Genomic DNA, 16,042 nt, shown 5'->3' on the forward strand with positions numbered 1-16,042 from the left:
TCACCTCCTGGGAGGTGAGGGGAGCAGTGGGCAGCAGCAGTGGCCGCGCCCGGGGATAATTTTTTGGTGATTTAACCCTCAATTCCAACCCTTGATGCTGAGTGCCAAGCAGGGAGGTAATGGGTCCCATTTTTATATTCTTTGGTATGACTCTGCCGGGGTTTGAACTCACAACCTACCGATCTCAGGGCGGACACTCTAACCACAAGGCCACTGAGATGATTTCTACTATAGATAGTCTTTTAAAGAAAAAGACTGCCTTCATCGAGTCCATCCTCACCTCCTCCACCATATGTGGTTCCCCGGCGCCACAGTCCAGGATAAGCATCGACTGCAGCGCATCGTACGTGCTGCTGGGAAGGTGATTGGCTGCAAGCTCCTATCCCTCCAGGACCTGTTCTCCTCCAGGACCAGGAGGCGTGTGGGTCGGATCACAGCTGACTCTTCTCACCCTGGACACAAACTATTCTCCCCTCTCCCCTCAGGCAGGAGACTACGGTCCATCCAGACCCACACCTTCCGCCACCTGAACAGTTTTTTCCCCTCGGCCATCAGGCACATGAACAATAACAAGATCTGATAGCTCAGTTACAGCTGTTTTTATTACCTATTCTGTGTTATATGTGTTTTATGTTGCACGATTGTGAACCCGTTCTCAAACAATGCCAATAAAAACTACTCTGATTCTGATTCTGATTCACCCCCCGGGACCCCGTAAGGGACGAGCGGTAGAAAATGGATAGATGTACTTTTTCTCTTACAGTGCATCCGGGAAGTATTCACAGCGCTTCAATTTTTCCACAATTTGTTATGTTACAGCCTTATTCCAAATTTAAATAAATGCATTTTAGTCCTCAAAATTCTACGGACAAGACCCCATAATGACAAGGCAAAAATGTTTTTTTTTGCAAATGTATTGAAAATTAAAAAAATCTAAGAAAATCACATAGTATTCACAGCCTTTGCTCAATTCTTTGTTGATGCAAATTTGACAGCAATTACAGCCTCAAGTCTTTTTGAATACAATGCTTGAATACAAGCTTGCCACACCTATCTTTGGGCAGTTTCGCCCATTCCTCTTTGCAGCACCTCTCAAGTTCCATCAGGTTGGATGGGAAGCTTTGAATTTTATCCAGGATGTCTCTGTTCATTCCTGCATTCATCTTAGTCTAGTCAGGGAGGTGACCAAGAATCAGATGCTCACTCTGTCAGAGCTACAGCATTCCTCTGTGGAGAGAGGTGAACCTTCCAGAAGGACAATCATCTCTGCAACAATCCACCAATCAGGCCTGTGTGGTAGAGTGACCAGACGGAAGTTATTTCTTAGTAAAAAGTTTGTCAACATGCAACTAAAAGATTCTCAGACCATAAAAAACAAATTCTGTGGTCTGATGAGACAAAGATTGAAGTCTTTACCGTGAATGCCAGGCATCATATTGGAGACAACCAGGCACCGCTCAATATCCATCCCTACAGTGAAGCATGGTGGTGGCAGCATCATGCTATGGGGATGGTTTTCAGCGGCAGGGAAGTACTACGGTATATTCTGGATGAAAACCAATGCTTCCCATCCAATGTGATGGAACTTAAAAGGTGCTGCAAAGAGGAATGGGCAAAAGTGCCCAAAGATACGTGTGCCAAGCTTGTGGCATCGTATTCCAAAAGACTCGAGGCTGTAATTGCTGTCAAAAGTGCATCAAAGTATTGAGCAAAGGCTGTGAATACTTATGCACAAGTGATTTTTTAAGTTATTTATTTTTAATACATTTGCAAAAAATAAAATAAAAAAGTTTTCACATTGTCCTTATGGGATATTGTCTGTAGAATGTTGAGGACACAAATGAATGTATTCCATTTTGGCATAAGGCTGTGACATAACAGAATGGGGAAAAAGTGAAGCGCTGTGAATATTTTTCCGATGCACTGAACTTGCATACAACTTTTAATTGATTGTCATATTATCATATTTTTTATTCATGTTGATGATTACAATTTTAATAACGAGTGGAATGTAGTTTTTTTATCAAGTTCCCAAACAAAAAATAATAAATGGAACAACTATGTGTCAAATGTGTTGAATTTGTGCCAATATGGATAACTAATTCAGACGCACGCTTCTCTTATATTCTGCCCTAAATAGGAACCTACCTTTTAAAGATCTTTAATTCAAATGACTTATTAATGACAAAATATTATCATGTATTTTCTGTGCAGACTCAAATGTGCACCATGATGTCCTCCAGAGGCTTGCGTGTGAGGTCAGGCACGGTGGCGTCCTTAGCAGGGTAACCGACAGGAAGTAGCATGAGGAGCTTCTCATTGGCCGGTCGTTTGAGAAGGAGCCTGAGTTTGGGGCCGCAGTTGAGGGGCGTCGACGTGACGGTCACAAGGCCCACGTTCTGGTTCAAAGACAAGATGGGTACATTGAAATCACATGTTTGACTGGCTACTTGCCACTGGGAAGAATTTATGGCGCTCCATCATAAAATCTCCCTAAAAGTCCAATTAAATGAATCAATAATCTGCTTGAATGGTAACCGAGGTGCGCTGTATTAAGTGTTAGAAAATAGTGCTGCTCCATATAGTACTGGGGACGGCGTGGTGCAGTTGGGGGAGTGGCCGTGCCAGCAACCCGAGGGTTCCTGGTTCAATCCCCACCTTCTACCAACCTCGTCCGTTGTGTCCTTGAGCAAGACACTTCAACCTTGCTTCTGATGGGTCGTGGTTAGTGCCTTGCATGGCAGCTCCCGCCATAAGTGTGTGAACGTGTGTGTGAATGGGTGAATGTGGACATAGTGTCAAAGCGCTTTGAGTACCTTGAAGGTAGAAAAGCGCTATACAATTTACTTGTTTATGATTCTCTGCCTGTACTTCACCTGCAGTGCAGCCAGTAGGATGCCACAAGCTATGGACACGCTGATTTCATTGTAGTAGTGTGTCTTCTTTTTCTTGTTCGGCAGAACGCCGTAGGTCTGCTTGAAGATCAGGATCAGGCATGGAGCGACATCCAGGTACTCCTTGATCCAGTTTGTCCTGCAGGTGCATAATCATTGGGTGTATATCACTGATCAGCATTAGCGCTAGTTTTTTAATTAGATGCGGCGCAAGCTCACCTTAATTTAGCTAAATCATTCACCCACTTGTCGCCCATCCTCTGGCGGTAGTTCACCTCTTCCTCTTCCTCCACTATCAGTCTGATCCGATGCTTTGTGTCCACGTCGAAGACTACCACAAAGGTCCAGGGTTCTGTATGCGCTCCACTGGGGGCGGTACCTGCTCCCACCCCAAAAACAAAATCAAAAAAATCACATCGCCGCATTTTCTTTTTATTGAGGATTGAACAAAGTCTTTATCTTCATGCCTGCAGTGCGGACGACATTGTCGATGACTTCCCGTGGGACCGGCTCTGGGCTGATGAAGCGCAACGACCTGCGCTGGTTCATCAGTGCGTAGAAGTCCTGAGATCGCTGCAGCATCCTTTCCTCGGGATGGCGCTCAGGTGAGTAGGGCACGTGCTGGAGATCGTCATCCTCTGTGCTGTCAACCCACTCGCCTTCTTTTGAGACATTTAACAGACAGATCTCACGCATGGAAGGTTGGCACCTGATGCATAGACGGTGTACTCCAATCAATCAATCAATCAATCAATGTTTATTTATATAGCCCTAAATCACAAGTGTCTCAAAGGGCTGCACAAGCCACAACCACATCCTCGGTACAGAGCCCACATAAGGGCTAGGAAAAACTCACCCCAGTGGGACGTCGATGTGAATGACTATGAGAAACCTTGGAGAGGACCGCATATGTGGGTAACCCCCCACCCCTCTAGGGGAGACCGAATGCAATGGATGTCGAGTGGGTCTGACATAATATTGTGAGAGTCCAGTCCATAGTGGATCCAACATAATAGTAAGAGTCCAGTCCATAGTGGGGTCAGCAGGAAACCATCCCGAGCGGAGACGGGTCAGCAGCGCAGAGATGTTCCCAACCGATGCACAGGCGAGCGGTCCACCCAGGGTCCCGACTCTGGACAGCCAGCACTTCATCCATGGCCACCGGACCTGTGTGTCTCCCCCTCCACAAGGGATAGGGGGGAGCAGAGGAGAAAGGAAAAGAAACGGCAGATCAACTGGTCTAAAAAAGGGGGGCTATTTAAAGGCTAGAGTATACAAATGAGTTTTAATCAAAATGCAAAGACTAAATAAAGACCGCATCTTGTTCAGTATGCAGCGTAATTAGTGCCCTTGTATCTTGGAAAGCCTTAACATGCATGAAAACTCACCAAAGTTTGCAAGCACATCAGGAATACTGAAAAGTGTGGTATTTCAGGAATCCCATAAACAAACTGTCAAAACTTACCCCTATATTTTCTTACAAACAAATAGCCCATACCACCACTTTCACCATTGTGTCACGACAGGTTATGCAAAAAAGTATCAAGAACCCATTTTTGCCAACCATTTAGGTTTGAACAGGCCATGTTGAGCCAAAACACAGGCGTTGTATTTTGATGAGCTCCTCCAACAGCATACGTAAAGCTGTTGCTTTTTTACGCAATTTTAAATCCTTAGATTTATCTAATGTGGGACACAAAGGGCATGTCCAGAGAAATTTTATGAATAGAGTACCAGTCAAATATTTTAAAGATATCTTCTCATGCTGTTGAATGGAAGGGAGTCTTTAAAAACTAGGATGATGTACACTGTAATAATCATTTATTTTTTTAAATCATAAAAACATGAATTGAAATATACTTTCGGTTCTATTATTTAATGTTAATGTAAAACTACATTTGTACAAAAAAAACTCCCAATGCAGTAGCGATAAACATACTTTGAGGAAAACTGTCTATTATTGATATTACACATTAGACTTGTAAGTGACCTGCTTGCCATGGTTTTCAATGCAAAGCAGACAAATTGAACTCGGGTTGGGACTTTGTCCTCGGGCCCCCGCCTACTTCTGTTGTGTTATCACTGCGTGTTTAGACAGCGACACTTGCTGCACTCAGGCCTTAAACATTCTCAAAACACACTCAGAAAAACAGGGGCGCGCCGTGCATTTCCCACCTAGGCCTTCAGAGATGTCCTACTTAGTCCAACTTCAATGATTGCCTCTCAAAATACCATCATTTATGTCACCACACGACCACGGCTTGAAAAATACTACACAGAAACACACTTGCGCACTACTGGGCATTGAATCGCCTCAATTTGTCGCTAGTGTACCAAACGGGCTAATTTTTGGCTCATTTAAAAATCGCATCGGACGTGGCACTGTCAAAACTAAAATAATTGTAAAAAACATATCAAATGTGAAAAAATATTTTTGAACTCACAATTTGTAAAGCCATTGGTACCACTCGTAGTTGGTTGATTCGAGTGGAAGAGGCAGGCAAACCATTTCACCGCCAGGACAGCTTAACTTATTTCCGGGGTCGGCCGACCCCGTCTCACAAGATCTATTCTCTCTTTAAATATCCTTCTTGAAAATGCCCTCGCAAATATATATCTGCCACCTAATCAACGTTTTGCTCTGCTTCTTTGTTGGTTAAAAAAAATAAGTACCGCTGATTTCTCCGCTGGCCGGGTATCCAAGTATCCAATCACAACTTGTGATTGGATACTTGGGAGTGACGAGTGAGTATCCAATCACAGTCTCGTTCAACGTAAGGCTACCTAGATGGGCTACTGTCAACAACTTGTGATCTGAACGGCTATCGCAACTCTCTGTTAACTGAACGTCCTCCGTTCGTTTACACTGCACAGCCGCCACTAATGTTGGGTCAGAAAACCTCCGGCAGAATTCATACAGCGCTGGCAACTAGCTAGCTGAATTCTGATTGGATAAAAGCTCTAACTTCAAAAAGCAACACAGGAGACTAATATGACATGGAGATAACATGATGAATACTTTTATATATTTATGGAAAGTCAATTAAAAAAATAAAATGAACTTGAATTAATTAATGATCATGATTTATGTTCGGCCAGCAGAGAAGGCCTTGCTGGCCCTGACGGCACACCACTGCAGAAAAGTGACTCTATGACACAAGTGGATTAATGATTAAAATGCTGTAGCTTTGGTGCTCACTTTGCAGGCTTGATGTTTCATAAGACGGAAGGAGCCTACAGCTGTAAAACTGTGAAACACCATAAAAAAGCAAGGAAGAGGAGTGCTTCTATGCAGGTGTATTTTGCAGAGAAATGTATGAAGAAAGGACTAAAGTCTAAGTACTAACTTTAATCTTTGAAAAATGAAATCCTTACCATCCTCTTGTGTGGGGACCTCGCTGTCATCCTGCAGATCCTGGTCAACCCATGGTTTAAAGCCAGCTTTTGTTGCTCCCCCGGGGTCTATAACCTTGTGTTGGCGGCGGCTCCTCAGCACCAAGTAGCCCGTCACCATGCACAGCACCAGCGCCAGGAAGGGCGTGAGGACGGAGAGGACGGCCATGACCGGACAGAGAAGAGGACTCGGCTGCTTGACTGTGAAGTATGTCAAATAAGCTGAGTCAGGGTCCCTTCAGTCCAATCAGCTTGTTTATGTAAATTCCTGGGATGAGCCTCACGTGTAAAGTTCACAACTTACGATAAAGTCCCACTATTGTCACAAAAGTTAAGTTGTGTAATTTGTACATCCTGTTTGATTCATGCATCTGCAACAGTACACTCTCATATTGATTGATAATCTGAGGAACACACTTTAGATTGGGTGACTTGCTCTGGAATGTGGAACATACCCGGAGAGCTGTTTCTAATATTTTGCCTAATGACTATTAAGAAACAGCTGAACACCCCTGCAAACAACAATAATAAAAAGGCACGCGCAAAGGTAGACCCTGACCCTTTCTTCTGGAGCCCTTATTTCCTCCTCATTCATTTTATAACAATTTCTCTTAGTAATTCCCCACCAAATGTTTCAATATCTCATACTTGCCAACCTTGAGACCTCCGATTTCGGGAGGTGGTGGGGGCGTGGTCGGGGGTGGGGCGGGGCAGGGCGTGGTTAAGAAGGGAGGAGTATATTGACAGCTATATATATATATATATATATATATATATATATATATATATATATATATATATATATATATATATATACACATATATATACATATATATATATATATATATATATATATATATATATATATATATATATATATATCTATCTACATCCTGAAAATATGCAAACTGTGTTTAGATAATTGATACTTCAAACTTGCATAAATAAATCTTAACATAACTTGGCTTCTGAGAGCTTCAAAATGTAATGAATAAAATGCTAAAGTTGTTGATAATCAAGCAATTATTTTAATAATTAAATATGGTTATTTTAAATTAATTATTATGATAATTTAAAATTAATTATTTCAAATATATTTATTTTAATGTATAATTCTATGGCTGGATGTAATAAGGAGTCAGAAAAAATACAAATAAAAATACAATTAAATTTGATGCTTTTAGCAAAATATAGTAAACATTTATTTAGTTGTTTTTTTTAAAATTAATAAATATATTTATTTTTAGGTAAGATAAACATAATAATACAATTTATCCCTAGTCTGGATGATTTAGTTCTTGTCACCCTGTTGTCCTCCCGCCGGGAAAAAAGGCTGTCCTCACTCAGGTCTGCATGGAGCTGGAGGGGGCGTGGCCTCCAGCTCTGGCTGAAAATCGGGAGATTTTCGGGAGAATATTTGTCCCGGGAGGTTTTCGGGAGAGGCGCTGAATCTCGGGAGTCTCCTGGAAAATTCGGGAGGGTTGGCAAGTATGATATCTGGTGGGGCATTTGGTTCTTGGGCCCTGGCCCTCTTGCTCATGTGGCGCTGGGCCTATGCGTCTCCTCTGACATCTAGCATTAGACAGGAAATAGGTGACGGTGAAATCCCCTGTTGTTGTTTGGTGCAAAACTAACCACAACACAGTCAAAACCTGCTCATGTTTGTCAGGTTTAATGAAGGGACAGAGGGCATGTCTGTCAACATTTGCATGCCCAATATATGAGAAATTTCCGTGGTAAAAAAGGGGTCTTCATTTTCATCCAAAAAAAACTAAAGATTCGGGAGTGGAGTCTACATTAGGTCCTTTTCCACCGCAGGAACTTTTTCAGTAAATAAAGTTCCCCCTGTGTTTCCACCAATAACTACCCAGGTAGATTTAGTTCTTCATGAACATTTCAAAGTTCCTCCTATCTCGGTGGGACCAGTAACCTTTTTGCTGTCAGTTGGGGGCGTTCCTAAAAGTTCTCTTTCAAACACAGGACCGCCATTGGAATATAGTTGTTTATTTCTAATTTCTTGTATATTTCTATCACAACAAACTTGACAATGGTGAGAAAGAAGAACGAAAGGAGTGTGCTAAAGAATGCTGATCAGTGGAACTATTTTGGAGTGTTTTTACTTGGCCATAGTCTTTAAACCATATGCAGTTTATTGTTGTTTATTAGTTTTTACGAACTTAATTTCGTTACAAAGCTACGAGAAGTGGACAGACTCTTTTAAACGTGTTTACGGAGGAGTATGAAGCCGCATTTGCAGCGGCGACCTCAGCTGCTTACTACTCGGACTTTGTTGGATAAATGTGAAATAAAGGAGGCAGCACACGAGTAGAACAAAGGTAAATCACATCAAATATTAACTATTTACGTAATTACATGTTGCAAAAGTAGTCAGTGACACACCTATTGTGTAGTTATTAGCCTCAGCCCGAGTGAACAGATTGCTAATGCTAACAAGCTAACGCCAAAGCCGATATGTTTGTGTTGTCGGCGTGAGATAAACACTGACATTTATTATTTATATATCGTTTTTTACAGCTGAAATGGACCAAAAGGAATCGTCTGAACCTCATCGAGAGGATGACTTTCTGACTGTTGGACATTCCAGACAAAAGCCTGATTTTTTATGAACAATTCGGTACACTTTATTTTTTAAATCATATCGTTTTGTATATGATTGCTTTGTATTTCAATTACTTACTTTTTAGTAAAGGACTGTGGCCTAGTATTGTCTGTTTATTTACATGGCATCAGTATAGAAATATAGTGAACCACTCCTCTATACGTCATCAGCCTGATTTGTATAAACTACCCTGATCTGCAGTAGAAACACCAACCACACACTTCCACAGGAACCTGTAGATCCAGGGACCAGAGATTACAGGAACCAAAAGTTTGTTCCTAAACTTTCGGTGGAAAAGGGCCTATTCCTTGTGTTACTGGTAGTTGGTGTTAAAACAACTATAAGCGAGCCATTCTGAAAGGAGGCTGGATGGGCAGGCGACTAATTTAAAGCTAATTTTAATATTGTACAAATCATTTGTTTTGTTTAATTAAAAATCCTAATCATTAAGGTCGGGGGTCGGCAACCTGCGGCTTTAGAGCTGCATCTTTAGCTCCGGCCTAGTGGCTCTCTGTAGCTTTTTCAAAAATGTATGAAAAATGAAAAACGATGATATTTTTTGTTTTAATATGGTTTCTGTAGGAGGACAAACATGACACAAACCTCCCTAATTGTTAGAAATCACACTGTTTATATTAAACATGCTTCAGTGATTAGAGACTATTTGGCGAACGCCTTTTTGTACTACTAATTTAGGCAGTCCTTGAACTCACCATAGTTTGTTTACATGTGCAACTTTCTCTGACTTTTTAAGACGTGTTTTATGCCACCCCTTTTTTGTCTCATTTTGTCCACCAAACTTTTATTGTTGTGCGTGAATGCACAAATGTGAGCTTTGTTGATGTTATTGACTTGTGTGGCGTGCTAATCAGGGATATTTGGTCAGTGCATGACTGCAAGCTAATCGATGCTAACATGCTATTTAGGCTAGCTGCATGTACATATTGCATCATTATGCCTCGTTTGTAGGTACATTTGAGCTCATTTAATTTCCTTTAAATCCTCTTAATTCAATTTATGTTTGCATGTATCATGACACATTATCTGTATGTAATGGCTGCTTGTCTGCATTTCTGATAGTTGTTTATGTGCCATGTTGTTCCAGACCACAGCAAACGTTACCCAGCTTGCAAAGATTGTAATAAATCCATTAGAAGAAGACAGCCCACCATTTTCTTTAACTTGGAAACACACACATATTTGGCATTTCTAAGTTGGTCATTTTCAGGAGTTATCTCACTCTCTGAGAAGCCTCCATTTTATTAATGATTTCTAATGTTGTAAAAATGTATAAAATAGCTATTAAATTTCAACATTTCTGTCAACATAGATTTGTGTCAGCCGACACATAGTAATTTTGATAGTAGGCTAATATAGCTAATATAGACACTTACATAATGTGTTGTCTTCATTATGCGGCTCCAGACAGATTTGTTTTTTGTATTTTTGGTCCAATATGGCTCTTTCAACGTTTTGGGTTGCAGACCCCTGATTAAGGTGAAAGTAGGTTTTTTAATTTTTTATTTGAGCTATACGACAGTCAGGTGAGGTATATAGATTTTAGTGTGATGCTGCTTATGCGTCAACTGTAAAAAAAAAAACAGTAAAACATAAATACATCTGTGAACCGTAATTGTAATCTTTTATTCAGTTTGCTAATTTGAGTTTGTATTTGTTGCTATACATGTTGAAAATAGCTGTGATTTTTATCATAATAATAAAAAATACTCTACGTGACGGGTGCGCTTTTTTCTGGCTTGAGCACATGCCGCCCATAATGTCTGCCCATGTGCTTGTTCATCAGTATATTGAACACAACCAATCAATACAGCTATGATTTACTGATGCAATGCTCATATTTAGATAGGCTCCAGCCAACCCCGTGACCCCGAGAGGGACAAGCGGTAGAAAATGGCTGGATTTTGACGCTCATATTGTTTTTGAATGTACCTAAATTGTCCAGGTGGAGGCGCCACTGACTAGATAACATGTCCCTCAAAATACAGGTTGTTTACAATGTTGCTGATGATGAATGATGCCATTTTTCTTCATCCCCCATTGAAGAAAAACTGCCTACTGGAATACTATAAATAATTAAGCTGTACTAAACATATAAGATGGACACTTAATTACATACATTTGCCCAATACTGCAAAATGAATCCAGGTATGTATGGGTAGATAGGTAAATAGATAGATGGATAGATAAATAGACAGACATGGCACCTGTAAAGCTGGACCAGGCGAGTTACACCCACATGTCATGCTGAATGAATTGGTGTTTTAAAGGTTTGACTGGTACTGTAAATGTTAATCAAATAGTATGTGTGTGGGAAAACAAACCCTATTAAAAATATATCATATAATTTTGTATATTAATAGAATACTGCATTTGTAAAAAAAAAAAAAAAAAAATACAAAGATACAAAAATACTGTCACTGTCACTCTCTGCAGTTGAGTAAATAAACATCCCAGAAACAATACAAGGGAACTGTAGCCTGTTATTGAGATTACACATAATATCATTAGACTTAGACAAACCTAATTGAACCACAAGGGAAATTGCTCCACACAGTAGCTCAGCTACAAAGGATGGAAAGGGTAAGGATGGAAAGGATAATGCAGGTATGAAGTAATAAATAATAAATGATAAATGGGTTGTACTTGTATAGCGCTTTTCTACCTTCAAGGTACTCAAAGCGCTTTGACATTACTTCCACATTTACCCATTCACACATACATTCACACACTGATGGAGGGAGCTGCCATGCAAGGCGCTAACCAGCACCCATCAGGAGCAAGGGTGAAGTGTCTTGCTCAGGACACAACGGACATGACGAGGTTGGTACTAGGTGGGGATTGAACCAGGGAACCTCGGGTCGCGCACGGTAGACTAAAAATGTACCATAGTAGCAATATAAAGTATAACATATATGTCATATTTACATACATTACAGTATATAATATATATTGATATATTATGTTATTATATTATATTTTTATAGAATATATAACAAATCCCACTTACCATGTACAATATTACAGTAAATGTAACAGCTGCAGCATAAAATAGATGTGCTTTAATGGAGAAGTAGTCATAATCTATAGATATAGACATGGCAACTTTAATTCATGTTTATAGATAGATAGTTAGATAGATAGATAGATAGATAGATAGATAGATAGATAGATAGATAGATAGATAGATAGACGGACCACCAACAAAGCAGACATGGCACCTGTAAAGCTGGACCAGGCGAGTTACACCTACACGTCATGCTGAATGAATTGGTGTTTTTAAACGTTTGACTGGTACTGTAAATGTTAATTAAATATTATGTGTGTCTGGAAAAGAACCCTATTAAAAACATGAAATATAATTTTGTATATTAATAGAATACTGCATTTGTAAAAAAAAAAAAAAAAGAATGAATAAAAAATCCTTCCTTGCAGATGCCTGTCACTCGCTGCAGTTGAGTACATAAACATCCTGTAACTGTAGCCTGTTATTGAGATTACACATAATATCATTAGACTTAGACAAACTTTATTGATCCACAAGGGAAATTGTTCCACACAGTAGCTCAGTTACAAAGGATGGAAAGGGTAAGGATGGAAAGGATAATGCAGGTATGAAGTAGACTAAAAATGTACCATAGTGGCAATATAAAGTATAACATATATGTAATATTTACATATTATATATACAATATATATCACATTATATTTGTACACAATATATAAACAAATCCCAATTATCATGTACAATATTACAGTATATGGCAGCATAAAATAGATGCGCTTTAACGGAGAAGTAGTCATAATCTATAGATATAGACATGGCAACTTTAATTCATGTTGATAGATAGATAGATAGATAGATAGATAGATAGATAGATAGATAGATAGATAGATAGATAGATAGATAGATAGATAGATAGATAGATAGATGTGCTTAAGTTGCTCATTTCATGCCGGCATAAGCTCCGCCCACTCCAGCGTCTGCGCTTTAAATAGCAGCTGTTTAAAAGGCCAGGTTCACTCCACAGACTGCTGCAGCAGCCGTTCGACCCACTCACCCACTCACCCACTCACTCACTCACTCACTCACCTCCGCCGCCTCGCCAGCCAGTCCAGTCAGCCGCCCGCCCGCCCGCCATGTCGGCCGCCAGCACCGAGACGAGCGCCCCGCTGCCCACCGCCGGCGGCCGCGTCTTCTTCCAGCCCGCGCCCGGGGTGGGCTGCGTGGGCTCGGCGCCCCTGAGCGCGCCGCCCGACGTCGACCCGGTGCAGAAGAAGCACGGCAAAGTCACCGTCAAGTACGACCGCAAGGAGCTGAGGAAGAGGCTGGTTCTGGAGGAGTGGATCATCGAGCAGCTCAGCGACTTGTACGACTGCGAGGTGAGTGGCCAGCCATGTGGGGACCGAGGAGGAGGAAGAGGAGGGGGGAGAACATGCATGAGTGAGCCCCATTCATTCTTCCTCATGTTACACCTGCAGAAAAGGTGGAATTAATCCATGCTTGTCTGGGGCTTTATTGCAGGAAAACTGCTTACAATGCAAAAATATTGAAATGGACAATCACTGTTTAATGTGAATAGCTGTGGTTCATTACAGTTCATGGAAAAAAATGATGTGAAAAATGTGCTTGGATGTCTCTTTGTCTTCTGCAGCGTGGAGACTGCCGCATACAGTATAGACCTGTTTTAAACTTCTACTCATTGATGAAATAACTGCCCATTGCACCTCTCCTCTCCCTGATCAAAGAGTCGGAGTGCACACTATGGGTTTCCAATCAACTGCCACCGGTGTTGCATGGGACATGTCGGTGACCTTTAACCATTTTCGAGCCGCCGTGGCCTTCTTTACATTCGTGTGTCGATGCCACAGGGTGCCATGCAGTGCGGAGCGGAAGGGGGGATGGTTGATGCCGGGGCGGACGAGTAAAAGAAGGGCAGTGGGTTAAGGATGTGCTGATGCTGCGAGTCTCCTCGCCAGCCAATGGCCTCCCATGGCACTGAGCCTACCGCCTACCCACCCCCCTCTCGATGTGACAACAGAGGGTCCACACTGACACACATATGCGCACAAAGCCTGGCCGACCAATGCAGCCTTTTAATGCATTTTATGTAACACCGTGTTTATAAAAGTTAACATTCAACAAAAAGCCACTGAACCCTTGCCCTCTGTTGTCTTTTTATTAGCCTCGTTTGCAAGCTTTTTACAGCCCGTCTGTGGTAAAAGCGGTACAATTTATTTTGTTGTTTGCATCGTTAAGTTAAAAATGGTACCAAAATAACTGCACTTCTTTTGGTACCCTCTCGGGTTGTACGGTATACCGGTATTAGTATAGTACCGCGATACTAATGAATCATTTTCGGTACGATACCGCCTCTGAAACCCCCTATTCCCCGCCCGTGTCGTCATCACGTCATGTCATTACTGGTTTACGAGCAGAGGAGCATGTTCGGCAGCCCACAGTCACGGAGTACTTACAAGCAGACACAGTGTGTAGACAGAAAAATGAGAACGGACGCATTTTGACTTAAAAACGAACGATAAAGGTGAAGTTATAACACTGAAACGCCCTCTGGAAGAGGTGCTTTAAGACATGGCTAGCTAGATAGCGGCTAACTACCATCCGCCGTCAGCAGTGTTTTAGCTACTTCTAAATCACTAATCCTCGCCTCCATGGCGACAAATAAAGTAAGTTTCTTACAAGTATCATCCCTGCAGGACGAGGAATAGCTAAACATGCTTCACTACACACCGTAGCTCACCGGCGTCACAATGTAAACAAATGCCATGGGTGGATCTACACTTAACATCCACTGTAATGATATCAAGTACAGGAGTGTATCTAGTCGATACTACTATGATTTCGTCGATATTTTTTGACATCACAACATCTTCTTTCGGGTTTTTTTTGAATGTATATTATATTTATAAACTCAGAAAATATGTCCCTGGACACATGAGGACTTTGAATATGACCAATGTATGATCCTGTAATCACTTGGTATCGGATTGATACCCAAATTTGTGGTATCTTCCGAAACTTATGTAAAGTATCAAACAAGAGAAGAATAAGTGATTACTACATTTTAACAGAAGTGTAGACAGAACATGTTAAAAGAGAAAGTAAGCAGATATTAACAGTAATTGAACAAGTAGATTAATAATTTATTTTCTACCACTTAATAGAATAATGTTGACAAAATAATAGAATGATAAATGACACAATATGTTACTGCATATACATCAGCAGACTAATTAGGAGGCTTTGTTTGCGACTTGTCCAGGGTGTACCCCGCCTTCCGCCCGATTGTAGCTGAGATAGGCTCCAGCACCCCCCGCGACCCCGAAGGGAATAAGCGGTAGAAAATGTATAGATGGATGGATGGATGGATGTTTGTTTACTTACTACTAAAAGACAAGTTGTCTTGTATGTTCACTATTTTATTTCAGGACTTAACTCCAATAAGAAACATATGTTTAATGTACCCTAAGATTTTTTGTTAAAATAAAGACAATAATGCAATTTTTTTGTGGTCCCCTTTATTTAGAAAAGTACCGAAAAGTATCAAAATAATTTTAGTACCGGTACCAGTACCAAAATATTGGTATCGTTACAACACTAGTACCTTCTTAATAGGGGATTGTTTGTCAACCACTGTGCCGCGGCCGTAGTGTGCCGTGACATATTGTATGGTGTGCCGTGGGAAATTATGCAATTTCACCTAATTGGTCTGGACCGCTTTTCATCTGTAATGATGGCAACATCAGGTCTTCTAAGCATTGTAAAAAAACTAAAAAAAAAACTTTTTTTCGCAAAACAATAATTATAATCCGCAAAAAATGTGCCGTTGTTGAGTGTCTGTGCTGTCTAGAGATCGGCAGACTAACCATGTAATTAGTCATTAGTAATGCGTGGATGGTTATGGTTATAGTTTAAATTCATATCGAACAATTGATACCAATAATTTAGTACCGGTACCAAAATGTATATCGATACTTTTCCAAATAAAGGGAAGTACGAAAAATTTCAATATTGGCGTTATTTGAACAGAAAATCTTACACTACATTAAACACTAACAGTCAAAGAACAATTTTACAAGGTTAAAATATAAATT

General features: G+C 40.7%; 1 protein-coding gene across 3 annotated transcripts; it reads right to left on the reverse strand.

The window, feature by feature from the left end:
- Positions 1 to 584: 584 nt before the first annotated feature.
- On the reverse strand, positions 585 to 13,369 carry iyd (iodotyrosine deiodinase). Of its 3 annotated transcripts, XR_009811638.2 has the most exons (7): positions 13,020 to 13,350; positions 6,270 to 6,488; positions 3,362 to 3,556; positions 3,114 to 3,273; positions 2,877 to 3,033; positions 1,417 to 2,399; positions 585 to 1,289 (listed from the first exon to the last, which is right to left on the reverse strand). XR_009811638.2 is itself a non-coding variant. In XM_061929684.2 (6 exons), exons 1-6 carry the CDS (start codon positions 13,366 to 13,368, stop codon positions 2,217 to 2,219), a joined length of 1,260 nt encoding a protein of 419 aa, XP_061785668.2. In that variant the 5' UTR covers position 13,369; the 3' UTR covers positions 585 to 2,216. The 3 variants fall into 3 exon arrangements, 2 of the variants coding, with proteins under 2 accessions (XP_061785668.2, XP_061785669.2); XM_061929684.2 differs by having other exon boundaries at positions 585 to 2,399; positions 3,362 to 3,553; positions 13,020 to 13,369; XM_061929685.2 differs by having other exon boundaries at positions 585 to 2,399; positions 13,020 to 13,321.
- Between the last annotated feature and the right edge of the window lie 2,673 nt (positions 13,370 to 16,042).

The sequence above is a fragment of the Nerophis lumbriciformis genome, linkage group LG34 (assembly GCF_033978685.3).
Source record: "Nerophis lumbriciformis linkage group LG34, RoL_Nlum_v2.1, whole genome shotgun sequence".
NCBI classification, from domain to species: Eukaryota; Metazoa; Chordata; class Actinopteri; order Syngnathiformes; family Syngnathidae; genus Nerophis; species Nerophis lumbriciformis.

Bases quoted from the DNA above. Each gene is read 5' to 3' on its own strand.
- iyd (XM_061929684.2), bottom strand. From the start codon at position 13,368: ATGCATGTTCTCCCCCCTCCTCTTCCTCCTCCTCGGTCCCCACATGGC. The intron at 3,034-3,113 runs GTGAGCTTGCGC...ATGCACCTGCAG, and splicing joins AATGATTTAGCTAAATTAAG to GACAAACTGGATCAAGGAGT. The intron at 2,400-2,876 runs GTGAAGTACAGG...TCTTTGAACCAG, and splicing joins TCCTACTGGCTGCACTGCAG to AACGTGGGCCTTGTGACCGT.